We start from the raw sequence: 14050 nt of genomic DNA on the forward strand, positions 1-14050 counted from the left end.
AATGACTCACGTGGAAAAAAAAAGCCTTAAAATTCTAATTTTTTTTTTAATAACTTATACAAAACTCAACAATCCAGCAAAGCAAGTAAAACTCTTTGGGCTTCAAAAAATTGGCACATAGTTTTTTTTTTTTTTTTCTGACCAAAACAAACAAAAAAAGTAAAAATGTAAATTTTTGTCACATTTCCCAATGTAAACAAATGTCTGTGAAAAAATTTACAGAAAAAAAACAATCTGACCTCCATTGATAAATACTCAGTTGGCTAAATGAAACAATTACGCCATACTCCGCCCCCCCCTTGTGAATTTAGCTGTTCAGTATTTTGGGTAGAGGACTCTGACGATCTGCCCGTCAGCCCTCTTAGTGTCCAACCACTTCCCGCACAGGAAAATGGTGGTGACGCCATTGGCGGTGTTGGTGACTTCCACGCGATCCAGCAGCCAACCAGGATGCAAACCCGAGTTATCATGCTCCACTCTCACCTTCTGCAACTCTCCCATATCCAGCATCTCCAGCAGGAAGCGATCCGTCTGCTCCCGCTCAAAGAGGTTCCGGAACTTCTGCCGCAGCTGCCGCCGACCCGAATCACCGTTGGAGCCAAAGACGGTGATGGAGACGTTGGCGTCGGTGCCTGCTCCCTTCTCGTCGCCCGTGATGACGATGATCTCGTACTTGACGGGTACCAGGCTTCGGGCTTTGCTGGCGAAGCTCTCGATGGCCTTGGTGCACTCGAAGGTCAGGAAGTCGTCCCTCTTGGCCGACAACGGGATGAGGGCGTCACAATGGAAGATGTACCTGAAGAGAAATATTCTAATATTCGTCCCACAAAATGAGCCTTTCCAAACGTGGACCTTACTTGTTGCCAAGCTCTCTTTCCGTGACCACCACCTCCTCCGCATGCCAATGAAGCTCCACCTTGACTTTCTTCCCATCCTTGGATATGTGGCCAACGCAGATGCTGACAATGTCGCCCAAGTTCTTGGATGTAAACTCGAATCTGTCAACGTTTCCCCTAAAAAAAAAGTGGAGTGGTACAGTCCATCTAACAACCCAAATAACTTTATTTATGTTACCGTAAAAACCTCCTCTTCTTCGACGAGTTCTCCATTAAGAACTCCTTTGATCGGCCCTTCCTCCCCTCCAACACGATCCAAACGTTCTCCTTGGTTTCCGCCTCTGCCGTGTCTCCAGTGGTGACGCAAATTTCGTACTCTTTGGGAGAGCTTACGTAAGTAACATTGAATGACGTCATGGGAAAAAAAAATCTTACTGGTTTTCTCGTCAAGGTCCAAGTATTCATTGTTAGCGCACGGCAGCTCCCTCATGATCTGCCCGTCGCCGTCGTTTTTGGCGAGCCAGCGGTCGCAGGGAAAGCGGAAGGTCTTGTCCATGAGCTCGTCCTTCACGTCGATGTAGTCCAATTGCCATCCTGGAGCGAGGCCTGCATGAGAAGGAAAAAGATGAGAAGTCCACCTCAAGGGAGTCGGCGTCTTTTTCTAACCTGAGTTATCGTGCCACACTCGGACTTTGGAAAGGTCACCCAGGCTCAAGATGTCTACAAATCGGAAAGTATCCATCTGCTTTCGTTCAAACTTGTTGGACTTGTTGCACTCTTTCAACGCCAAGGTCCCCGTGTCGCCGTTCTCGCCGAAAATGATGATCCAAACGTTGGCGTCCGTACCGGCCCCTGAAGGAGACGAGACACTGAGCCAAACTGTCACCTATGGACCAATTAATTGATTATGAGCCTGAAAAAAAAATGAGGTGAGGCGAGAAAGAGTCTGCCTCACAGCATTAAATTCTCCTCATGAATTATTCATTGAGACTTTTAAGTAGAAGCCTGGAGAGTCAAATGCCAGCGTTCTGTCTGAATCGTTTCCCGTCTTGCTTTAAGTGATCTTAACAGATGTGGCTCGACCTCTCACATCGTGATGAAGATCCCGGAGGAGGCCATTAGCGGATGCTGTGTAGCGCCTACGAGATGCTTCACCAGCTTTGCTCATTAGCGAGGCGGAACTGTGTCTCGGTTTGCAGCGGCTAGCCGAGGTCACGATGTTGCACTTGAGGTCAAACTTCTCACAGTGCTGTTGTATTGATTAGCAGCAGTGATGAGAAGTCACCAAGAACAAAGACTCTGCTTCATAAATAGAGAGAAGAAAAGATCTAATCTGGAGGCATCATCTGAAATGGCTATTAGTCACCCTTGCCATGACATTAACTATGAAGACACACCTGTGACATCTCCAGTCTTGACCTGAACCACGTAAGTGGTGAGCTCCACCATGGTCTCCTCATCCACCACTGCAGCCATCTCGCAAATCATGGTCCTTTGGGGTCCCCATGTCCTGGACAGCCACTCCTCATAGGTGAACACGGACACCTCCCCCGTGGTCAGGTTGTTCATGGTCACCTGGAGAAGTCCGTCGTTTGATAAGAAGCTCAGATGGAGAACCTGGCGAAGGGTTTCATGGTGGACCAACCGTATCAAGGAACCAATCCGGTCTGCTGCCTGAGCCGTCAATACGTAGCCTCATCTTTCTGAGAGGAGCGATGTCATCTATCTCCATGTTAAAGGTGTCCTCCTGACCACGTTCAAATCTAAAAATCAGTCGAGGAACTCAATTTGCAGGTGGAAAAATGACTCCCACGATACCTTCTAACTGGACGTCTCATTCTGGGGTCTCACCTGTCCTCGTTCTTCCTCAGCAACATTTCCTCAGTGGTGCCGTTGGCACCAAACACAGTCATGAAGATCTTGGTGTCTGTTCCTGCGTTTTGGACATCCCCCGTGACCACAGTGACCTCATAAATGACCTGTGAGAGGACCTCAACTCTTTCAGATCTTTTGATACAAAATTAATTTGTGAATGTCAGAAGTTGTTGCGTACTTTCTGGGAGATGGAAACGGCTTCTGCGTCCAGAATGTTGAAAACTCTGGCGGTGAGGCCGTCGCCACGATCTTTGGCCAGCCAGCATGCGCAAGCAAAGATATATTTGACCCCTTTGGTTGGCACGGCAACGGAGAGCTCATCTACCAACCAGCAGCTCTCGGGAGTGGCACCGTCATGGCCGAGCTGCGAGAAGATTTCAGGTCATGGGCTCGGTTTCAGGATTCGGGATTAAACGATGGTTTGACCCTCACCTCGACCTTCTTGATCTCCCACACATCTGAGCCGTAGCACTCGAAGCTCTCCATAGATCCAGCCTGGAGGCCCTTCCTCCCATTCGGTGGATCCAACCACAATCTATCCGTCCGGCTGTGATTGGCTCCGATAATAATCACGTAGGCCCTGCTGGTGGTTCCGGCGTCTCGCTCCAGCCCGGTGCACAGTGTGATGTGGTACGGTATGACTGCATGGGAAAGTTCTGCTTAACATCTGGAGGTCTTTCATGGGAATACTGACGTTCCTCACCAGGGAGTTCCTCGACCTCCTCTTCCTTCTTTTTGCTCTTTTTGTTCATGTTGTTGTCGACGCTCGTCAAGGTTGACTTCTTGACACTCAGGTTCTCTCGGACCCCCTCGTAGCCCTGAAAGAACCGTACGTTGAGAAGATGACTTCTCCCCAACCTCTCTCGGAAATTACCTTAATGTAGAAAACTCTCTGGATGCGGCGGTCCTCCCTCTTCCTGGACAGCCATCGTTCACACAAGAAAAGGAAGACCTCCTCTGTATCCACATCGAGAACCTCCACCTGGTCCAAGTACCAGTCGGGGCTCATCATGCTGTTATCATGGCGGATCATGATCTTGAACACCTGGCCCAGATCCACAGCCTCGATGGTGAACTTATCAACCTGTGAAAACGAGAACGTTCACTGTGACAACTCTAATTGTCTTCTTCATTGTCGTTGTTTCCTTACAGATCCTCGCTCAAATTTGTTGCTATTATTCTCCGACTTGCTGAGCTTCCTCTCGCCGGTATCACCCAGGTCGCCGTAGATGGTGAGGAACACGTTGGCGTCAGTGCCCGCCCCGTACATGTCACCGGTCATCACAGACACCTTGTACGTATGTGCTGAGATCAAATGAAGACCACACAGGTCAATCAGAAGATAGAAAATATGCTAACGATCTTGTGGTGTGTTTATCGTACTCTCCAGGGCGTCCTCCACCTCCACCTCAGTGATCTTCAAGCTCCCGTCTCGCGCTAGCTTCTCGGTGATAATATCAGAGGGCACCAGTTCCCTCACAGTCTCCCCATCGTCCTCCGACTTGGCGAGCCAGCGCTCACACGGGAAGATGACCGTCTCCGAGCCCTGCGACACAAGTTGGTCCCTCAGTAAGATGCGTTAATACCGTTACAGGATCTGGACCGCACCTTCCCCTTCTTTAGCAGACGTCGGATCTCCACTCGGTCCAGGTACCAGCCCGGGTTGACGCCGCGATTATCGTGACCGATGCGGATCTTCTCAATGACCTCCCCAACGTCCTCCAGCTTCAGTGAGCAAATGTAAATATAACGTAAACTTTTTTCCATGATATGATGATGATTTCGGTATCAGCGTACCTCAACAATGAACATGTCCTCGGCTCCCCTCTCAAAGTACATGATCCTCTCCCTCTTGTTGACGCACAGTCGCTTCTGCTGCGTGCACAAGGCGTCTCTTCCATACAGGACAACAAACACGTCTGCGTCCGTGCCAGCTCCAAAAACATCACCCGTGAAAATTTTGATCTCGTAAGGGACAACTAGAAAGAAAAAAAAGAATCAAATATTTGATTTTTTTTCCTCGGGGGGGATCGTGGCCCAGCAGCCCCCTCTCTAGCGCCGCCAATGGAAGAACATTTATTAGTGGTAATCTTACATGGTGTGTAAAGTTCTGTTTGGAGAGGATTCGGAAAAAGATCTCTGGAGATGGCGCCGTCGTCCTCGCCTTTGTCCAACCAGCGGCCGCACTGGAATCGAAGTTTCTGCCCCAGTGAAGGAGCATCAATCTCCACCCAGTCCAGGAACCAGCCTGCTGTACCACCCCCTGCTCACATTCACAGTCATGTGAGCAAAACCCAGAAAACAGGTGAGTCCAAAACATCATAAAAACATCTCTTATTTTTATTATTATATCAAATTCAGTAAATCCCACTGGATTACTTTTCCTAGGTTGACGTCCTCCCATTTTGCAGGCTTTTCATTTTATTATTATCATTTTGTTATAAACAGCTGACGCATTGTTATTGAGTGTAGCCCACTGTCAGCCGCTAGGTGGCGACACAATTATTTGAGACAGTATATAATTAAAAGAAGAAGAATGACGACAGGAAGTATTTCGGCGCCATTTAAATTTCAGTGACAATTAGTGAAGCATCCTCTGTAATTCTGCTTTGTGCTTCTTACCGAGCGAAGTTCATCTTTTAAGGTACATGTTCGGGCATGATAAATGATGTATTATGAGATGAGGAGTTTGTTTAGTCGAGAACAAACGGCTATCTCTCAATATATTACGTGTTTGTATTTTTGAAAAGCGTGTTTCAAGACCCTAAAACAATTAAGAACTGTTGTAAATGCTTTTAAAACATTCCGAGGGAGTATTTAAAGAAGGTATTTCAATATTGTGAATTTCACTTATTGGTGGGTAGTCTGGAATGTAACACCTAAAATGGCGGGGGGGGGGTTACTATGTAATGTAAATTACATCAATTATGTCGTAGAAAGAAAGAAAAGCTGTATTGGTAAAGGAATGGAAATGGATAATTCCCATCTCTGCCCCATACCTACAAATGTGAATTAAAACATCCAAGTTTGTGTGGCTGTACCGTGGTTGTCATGTCCAATTCGTAACTTCTTGAGCGGCCCGATGTCCACAGCTTCCACGGTGAACTCGTCGATCATGCCCCGCTCAAACTTGTTCTTGTGCGTCTTGGAGGCCTTCAAATTTATGATCCCTGGCATTCAGACAATAGCAAAGTTTAGAGGCAAGAGTGTGTATATTTTAGGTGGTGAGCCGTAATATAAAATATCTGATTTGACTCAATATAGCCTGGAAAGGTGTATCTGATGAAGCATCTCACCTGTGTCATCCTTGGTACCATACAGGGTCATAAAAACATTGGCGTCCGTCCCGGCGTACTTCTTCTCCCCGGTTTTTATCCTCACCGTGTACGTGGTGGACATGGCTGTAATGTTAAGCGACCTTCAGTATCATATTCATCTTCATTTCTAATTAATGTCCTCACCTTTCTGCTCCAAGCCCAGCGTAGCCTCAGAGTCGCCATCATCGTCCTCGTCGTCGCCTTTCTTCATGAAGGCCTCGTCCACGGGGACCAGCTCCCTGGCCAGCTGCCCGTCGTCTTCGTCTACCGCCAGCCATCGCTTGCACGGGAAGAAGTACCTGGAACACAGTGGCATGCGTGGTCAGGTTATTTTCTAATGATTATGGCTTTAATAATTAATTTAATTTAATAAAAAGATGAAGGGTTATAAAGAGCACACAAATTATTTGCATCATCAATTTTTACTTTATACCGTTCTAATAAATGTGTCTGACTTCCAGACTTCCTTTCAAAGACTTGACACCAATAGGAAAGGTCAGCTTTGAATGGGTATGTACCATTTCTCACCACATGGTGGTGGTGTTGCATTAATGTCATGTTTGTTGTCGTTTTAGATAATTTTTTTGAAATTATTTACAGCATGCTCAAAATATTCTAGTATTTCTTGTGATTGACTTACGTGGTGTCATCCTTGTTGTCCACAATCTCCACCCTGTCCAGGAACCAGCCCGCCCCGGCCTGGCTGTTGTCATGACGGATCCTTAGCTTCTTCAGCGTGCCCAGGTCCACGGCCGTGATGCTTAACACGTCCTCCTTGTGTCACGCACACACACGTACACAATTAAAAGGTGCATATTTTTTTACCCCTGAGGTCCCTGTAGAGGTTAGCTTACTTGGTCCCTCTCAAATTTATTGAGGTTGTTGGACTTCCTGAGGCGCCGCTCGCCTGTGTCGCCGATTTCGCCATAGACGTTGATGTAAACCTTGGCGTCGGTCCCCGCCCCCCACGGATGCCCCGTGAACACGTGCACGTCGTAAGAGTTCACTGCCGGGTGGAAAAAGACAATCGTGTGATGTTCTTAGTAACCTCGAGTACCCGTCGCTACCTTTACCCTCGAGATCTTCATTGTCATCGGTCAGGAGCTCGACCACAATCTCGCCGTCCTCCTCGTCCCTAGCCAGCCAGCGGTTGCAAGGGAAGCTGAACATCTCCACCACCTCCTGCAGCTCCTCCACCATCTCCACCTCCTCCTCTTCGTCTTTCTTCTTCTTCTTCTTGTCTTTCTTCTTATCCTTCTTGGTGCCCTCCCGCTTCACCTCCACCCGCACCATGGCCGTGGTCAGGCGCTTGATGTCCACCGACTCCAGGAACCAGCCGTCGCCAATGCCCTTGCCGTCGTGGTAGATCCTCAGCTTGTAGATCTTGCCCACATCCTGAGCTTCTATCTAGCAGCGGTGGCAGAAGTCCTCATGTAGCTAGCTACCATCAATAAACTTTTCACATTGAACACAAGAACTCAATACCCACCTTGAAGATCTCAGTGGTACCGCGTTCAAAGTTGTTGGAGCGGCTCTTCAGGGGAAGAACTTCTGTTTTTCCATCAGCACCGTAAATCTGACAGAAGACGTTAGCGTTGGTCCCGGCTGTGCGTACATCCCCCGTGACCACGCTCACTTCGTAGTTGATCACTATCGCCGAACACAAGTGATTGTGAGCCAGAGAGATCCATCGCAAAGTCGCCGCTCTTCCACATCATTGATTATTTACATTTCTCCATCTCCAGGATCTCGCTGGGATAGATCTCCACCTCCACTTTTCCATCAGCCTCGTCTTTGCAGAGCCAGCGGTGGCTGGGGAACATGTACTCCTTGCCGTGGACCGGCACCGAGATCTGAACACTGTCCAGAAACCAGCCGGCTCGCAAGCCTTCATTGGTGTGGCCGATGAGGAGTCTGTTGATCTGCCAAGGTTAGACTATGTTGACATTTTTCATGACCTCAGATAACAATCGGAAAACAGGTGGATGTTTCTGAGCGTACCTTCCCGATGTCGAAAGTTTCTATGGTGAAGATGTCGGTGCGACCGGTTTCAAAATAATTCCGCAGGTCGTTGTCCGAGACTGCCAGGGTTATCTTGGCGGTGTCGCCCCGTTCGCCGTACAGCTTGACAAACACCCGAGAGTCGGAGCTGGCACCGTTCACGCTACCTGTCTTGATGGCAATGTGGTAGCTCACATCTACAGGGGGGGGGGGGGAGTACAAGCCCTGCCGTGAATCTCATCACACAACGATACCATAAAAAATAATTAGCCAACAGACAAATGCTAACAACCCAGATGAACCTTGGCTCCGCCCCCATTCTGCAAATGTCTGTTAGTCATGATGTGGGATTACTGTACTCACTGAACAACCGCAGGCCTTCTCCGGCTGGAACCAACTCGCGGACGATCTGCCCGTCATCCTCATTGCGGTCTAACCACCTGATTGGAGACACGTTCGTTCAACCATAATTGGCCCGAGGGGGGGAAATCAATCAATCTATTAAATGATCAATCCCAATAACAGTAACCAGACAGGACACTTTCCAGATGCAACCCGGCGCTACTGTCGGGCTGCTGGGCTCCGATTACCGAAAGAGACAGCTGCGTTTAGAGCCTATTTGTAAGGCGAGACCCATCCATCAACTGCCTAACAACTTAATAGGATGCAACTGGAGAGCTGCTTGACTCGCACAGGCCCAATTTACCGCACTTATCGGGTCTTTTGGATCTTTTGTTTGGAAACGCAGAAAGCTGGTCATGGGGCTTAGGTGTGTTAGGAGAACAATGGAATTAGTAGCAATGACATGGAACTAATACCTTTGGGGATTTTGTCGTTTGCATTGAGCCATGATTGTTCTCTTCATAAAGTTAATATTTCATCTAGAATTAATTTGATAACTTGATTTTTTTTTTATGTAGGATTATGTTTATAAATAATAGTTTGCCACTTAATTTTGACTGACAATATCATCACGTGCTCTGAGCTCAGGTAACAACCAATCACAGCTCGGCTTAGCATCACATGACCAAACACAGGCAAGTGTCAGAAACGATGCATTGAGTCACAAAATGGCCGCCTTTCCTGTAACACGGGAACTCGATGGCCGATGACTCCGGCTGGCCTTCCTCCCTCACCAAGACCTTATCGAGGAACCAACCGCAGCCTCCGCCGCGCCCGTCGTGTCCGACTCGCACCCGGTGGACGCGGCCCAGGGACACGGCTTCGATGAGAAACTCGTCATGCTGAAAGGAATTACAAAAAATGCACCGACATGACCCGAACGCCGCTCGTGTTAGCCGTACCGCTTACTCACGTTGCCCTTTTCGAATTTGTTGACGTTATTTTTGCTCATGTACATGAGTCTCTCCCCGGTGTCGCCCAGGTCGCCGATGACATTGAGGAAGACGCTGGCATCGGTGCCGCTGCCGCTGATGTTGCCCGTGCAGATGGTGATCCGATACTTCATCACTAAACCATAAAATCAAAACTTGTTGATTTTCAAATAAATCCAAAACGCGGGTCGTCGTAAAACCCGTTTTCCTACAAGGTAGCGGCTCCCCGCAAAGAGTCCCCGTCGCCGGCAGCTCTCGTACGATCTCGTTATCGTCTTCGTTGATGTCCAGCCAACGGCCGCATTCAAACTTGTATTTCTCCATCGTCAGGGTCTTCAGTAAACTAATCTGCAAAGAGTCACAGAAATTTTTTGACAGGCCAAATTTGGCCAAGAACTATAAATCCCTCACCCTCCCTAAATGCCAGCCAGAAAACGGATTCCTCTTCTCGTGCCAGATGCGCAGTTTTAGGAGTCGTCCAATGTTTGGCAATTCAATCTAAAAGGATTAAAAAAAAAAAAACTCAAAGTAATTTCAGCAGTCAATGATTATAGATAATCCGGAGATTACCATGAATTTATCAAGACGGCCTTGTTCAAAACTATCCGAGTTGCTTTCCAGTTTGAGTTCATCCGATTTGCCGTTCTCTCCGTAGATCTGCAGAAATACCTGGGCGTCGGTACCCGCGCCCTTTAAGTCCGAAGTCCAGATCCACAAGGACCACGGGTACTCTGTAGCACAAACCAGTAAGTAAATAAACTTTTAGAATTTCATCACCGGTCTATACCCCGATGAAACTCACTCTTCTGTTTCCTCTGACGAAGAGAAACCATTTCGTAGAGCTCCCTCTCGATGAGACCGTCGCCCTCGTCCTCGTCCAGCCACATCCCGCATGGAAAGGTCTGCTCCACCCCCGTGAATGGACAGTAGATGACCACCTCGATGAAAAATGGCATCCAAGTACACAGGTAAGCAATGTTGGGTTTACGCAGATGGCCCACTCCATTTTTATTATTTTTAAAATCAATTCATTTCATTAAATCCGACAAATAATACTGATTTTATTTGAGTAAACAATGGGTTGGTTTGATTTCTGGAAACAGACAAATATTCGTAAAATAAGCAATGTTAGAAATACTATTTATTAGTTTATTTTGGTTAAGAATTGTTTGCAAATAATAACAGAAAAAATAGTAAATGCAATTATAAATCAAAGTACAAGAATATATTGGTAGTCTTGGAAAAGAAATGTATGAGAGCAATTCAGCAATGAGTGTGCGAGACACCTGGTACCTTCTCGCAGAACCATCCGGCGCCCACGGCCCCGTTGTCGTGCCCGATGGTGACCCTGCTGAGAGGGCTGATCAGCTCGCAGATCTCCACGTTGAAAATGTCGATGAGGCCGCGCTCAAAGGCGCCGCCCTCTAGGAAGATTTTGCCGCTGTTCTTTAAGCCCTTGCAGCCGTGCATAACCATGTGGATTTTAGAGTTGGTCCCCGCGCCTCGCACGTTCCCCGTCATCACTTGAACGTTGTACACGATTCCTACCGGAATCGAATCGTTACATCGACTCAGACACAATGATTCTTGATGACGGAAACGCTCAGGTTGAGACCGAGCGGTCGGCTCACCCATTGGCTGCAGTGAGCCGACCAGGATGTCTCTCTGGATTTTGCCATCGTCTTCATCCATAGCAAACCAGCGATTGACGGGGAACTCGTACACTCCTTTATTCCCGATGTCATCGATTGCAACCTGAATGGAGAACTGTTAGCATTGAGCTAAGGAACTTAGAACGAAATAGCACGTGCCTTATCGAGGAACCATCCAGCGGATGAACCTCTGTTGTTGTGGCCGATGGTGATCTTCCTCAGCCTGCCCAGGTTGGGAGCTTCGACGGTGAACTTGTCCTCCGAGCCACGTTCAAAATTGTCCTTGTCGCTGTCCAGCCGCCGCTCCCCTTCAACGAGTCATAAAAGTCGTTAAGAGGATGAATGTAAATGTGAGTTAGTCAAGTAAGCTTTTTACCCACCCGTGTCGCCATGCTCTCCAAAGATGTTGAGGAAGACGTCAGCGTCAGTTCCACTTCCCTTCATGTCGGCGGTGAACACGCTCACTATGTATTTATTTACTGTAATGATCAAAAGGACACAATTTCACGACATTCAATATGAGGACTGTATGTTTGGCTCACATTTTGGGACGTCCATCTGGTTGAGGCTGCCCAGAAGGTCCCTGACAAAAAGATTGTCGCCTTCCTCGCGGCTCAGCCAGTTATTGCAGGCAAAGTAGAAGCGCAGGTGAGGCCGGCTCATGTCGGTCACCACCACCCTGTCCAAAAACCAGCTGGCATTCATGCCAGTGTTGTCGTGCTCGATCCTACGCACAGAAGTCAACAGTTTAGTGGCGTGATCTTTCTATTTTTGAGCCAGCCTTAACTTGTACTTCACCTGAGCTTCTTGAGGGCACCCACGTTATGCGTTTTGATGCGAAAAACATCCGTCTTATTCTTTTCAAAAGCAGTCCGGCTTCTGCAATGGAAGAAGTTAGCATTGTGGCTAGCATAATAACGAGAAGACCATAATTGAGGGGCTAGCTTAGTGTCTTAATTGGATTTTTTTTTTTTAAAGGCTGCACACAGTGCAGTGGAACCCCTGAAGTCAAGCTAGTGTGGAAAACCAAAACTGCACAGATGATGCTCACTAAAGTGGAGTTCTTCAGCAGAACTTCAGAGGCTCCACTGTGTCTGTCCTGAACTGGCATCTCCAACATGCAAGCCAGCAGCCATGCTAAGCCAAGCGCTTGTATAATTAAAGCGCACGGTGTCATGTACGGAAGGCTGTCCGACACACATGAACGAGCGCCCGCCATCCGCCATCTGCTGTGAGGGAGGTCGGAACGGCACAGTGATTCCAGAAAGAAAAGCAAACTTTGGAATTCATGCAACTGCCGAGTTCCACTGAATGTCCAAAGCGTTGCACGCTGGCCGCCGACCATATCGTGTTAGTCACACGATACAGGCGCGACACGATTATTGGTACAAATGGGAGTAAGGTGAAACTCATCATCTGCGGTCTCAATCAATGTGCGACTGCCTGGTGGTTATTAGATCTTCTGCAAAGGTATAAAAAAAAAAAAAAGACATCGTGGTCTTCTTCCATTCACTCCGGAATTGGGAAGAAGACCAGCCATGTCACGTAGTTCCGCCTTACCCCATATACTGTATCGAAGAGAGCATCCCGTTGCTATGGTAACCGAGCCTCTTGTCAGAAGGCTCAGCAGTGGGAGTATGTGAAAATGATTTTCAATTAAAAATAAATCAACAAACAAGGAGTGCTCTCTCATACAGTGGTGCACAATACAAGCCAACAATAGAATTTGAAACCTTCAAAGTACCTCTTTTCTGTGCTGAAAAGACCAAAAGGGAATAAAAAAATAGTCATTAGTTACTTTACATGAATAAATAAAATCAGTTTGGCTAGTTGCTAACCCTAACAAAAAAAAGAAGAGAAAAAAAAACCTCTTAGTTCAACTTCCGAGGATCCACACAGATTCCAGAAAGTTAAATAAATAAATTGAAAATAAATTAAAAAAATTAATAGAAAAAATGTAAATAAATACATTTAAATAAATACATTTAAATAAATTTAAAAATCTGCTCACTTGCTGGCCAGGTGGACTTTGGGAGTAACACCAAACTCCCCAAAAAGCGTCACAAACACGTTAGCGTCCGTCCCGGCTCCTTTCACGTCACCGGTAATGGCCACCACCTCGTAGACTAGAACCAGAAGAAGAGAATTTAGTTCCAAAGATGAGATTTGTACTTGATGACTTCTCATGACTAGTGGAGCTCACCTTTCTTCTTGTAGTAGACGTCCTCGTAGCCGTCAGAGGAGTCGGTGTGGTAGTTGAGGAGCTCGCTCTGGTAGATGGCGGCATAGTCCACGTGCTTGTTTTTGGACTTCTTGCCTTTTTTCTTTTTGTCTTCGTCACTTTCGCCCGATCCCTTCTTGGGTTTTTTCTTCTTCTTCTTCTTGGAGTCTTCCTCGGCGGGTTCGTCTCCCTCATTGTGAGACGTTTTCTTCTTCTTGCTCTTCGTTTTCTTCTCAGCGTCTGCTTCATCTGGGTTCTCCGTGGAGGATTTCTTCTTTTTCTTCTTCTTCTCCTCCACACTGTTGTCTTCTTTGGCAGTTGTCTCGTTGTTGTTCTGCTCACCTTCATCCTTCTCAGTCTCTGTCTTTTTCTTCTTTTTCTCTTTTTCCGAGGACCCGGAACGCTCTGAACTTTTTTCCTTCCGAGTCTTCTCGCCTTTGCTGCTTCTCTTCTTCAACTCGGGCGCTTCCTCCACTTCTTCATCCACCTCCTCACTTTCTTCTAATAATCTCGAATGTTTCTGTTTGGAAGGCATCTTCGCTTCACTCTCTCGCCGAGGTTTCTCCGGAGCTGAGGCTGCTCATTTGAAGCGGAGGTTCTGCTTCTGTGGCCTTCGGAGCGACCTGGACAAACCGACCACAAACCTCGCGTTTGTTAGTCGCCTTGGCACGTGACCGTCGGGGGAAAGCCGTGTGAAAAAGGAGCCTTGCACCGAGAGAACTTATCCTCGCCCTCCATTATTCATGGCATCAGGATCGCTTTACGGGACAGGGGTGTCTCGCTTTTAGCTGCCCTTACGCACGTGAAGCCGGTT

The 14050-nt window shown here is 47.4% G+C and overlaps 1 protein-coding gene and 1 long non-coding RNA gene across 2 annotated transcripts; one reads left to right on the plus strand and one right to left on the minus strand.

Annotated features, from left to right (window-relative positions):
• Positions 1-77: 77 nt before the first annotated feature.
• Positions 78-13911, minus strand: loxhd1a (lipoxygenase homology PLAT domains 1a). Its single transcript, XM_068652865.1, has 41 exons — positions 13219-13911; positions 13027-13141; positions 11814-11894; positions 11558-11742; positions 11396-11494; positions 11175-11323; positions 10995-11118; positions 10657-10907; positions 10166-10301; positions 9934-10094; positions 9775-9861; positions 9576-9711; positions 9345-9499; positions 9116-9273; positions 8393-8472; positions 8030-8226; positions 7758-7950; positions 7518-7678; positions 7102-7435; positions 6883-7034; positions 6669-6802; positions 6173-6327; positions 6008-6112; positions 5753-5881; positions 4807-4974; positions 4509-4690; positions 4320-4436; positions 4095-4257; positions 3862-4016; positions 3586-3795; positions 3415-3529; positions 3144-3352; positions 2890-3075; positions 2688-2815; positions 2482-2599; positions 2234-2411; positions 1503-1688; positions 1272-1442; positions 1075-1213; positions 858-1013; positions 78-796 (listed from the first exon to the last, which is right to left on the minus strand). Exons 1-41 carry the CDS (start codon positions 13769-13771, stop codon positions 316-318), a joined length of 7092 nt encoding a protein of 2363 aa, XP_068508966.1. The 5' UTR covers positions 13772-13911; the 3' UTR covers positions 78-315.
• Positions 5255-6821, plus strand: LOC137840888 (uncharacterized). The gene is made up of 4 exons (XR_011088031.1): positions 5255-5355; positions 6187-6349; positions 6490-6538; positions 6710-6821. It is a non-coding gene; the product is annotated as an uncharacterized lncRNA (long non-coding RNA).
• Positions 13912-14050: the final 139 nt, after the last annotated feature.

The sequence above is a fragment of the Syngnathus scovelli genome, chromosome 13, assembly GCF_024217435.2.
Source record: "Syngnathus scovelli strain Florida chromosome 13, RoL_Ssco_1.2, whole genome shotgun sequence".
Classification (NCBI taxonomy): domain Eukaryota; kingdom Metazoa; phylum Chordata; class Actinopteri; order Syngnathiformes; family Syngnathidae; genus Syngnathus; species Syngnathus scovelli.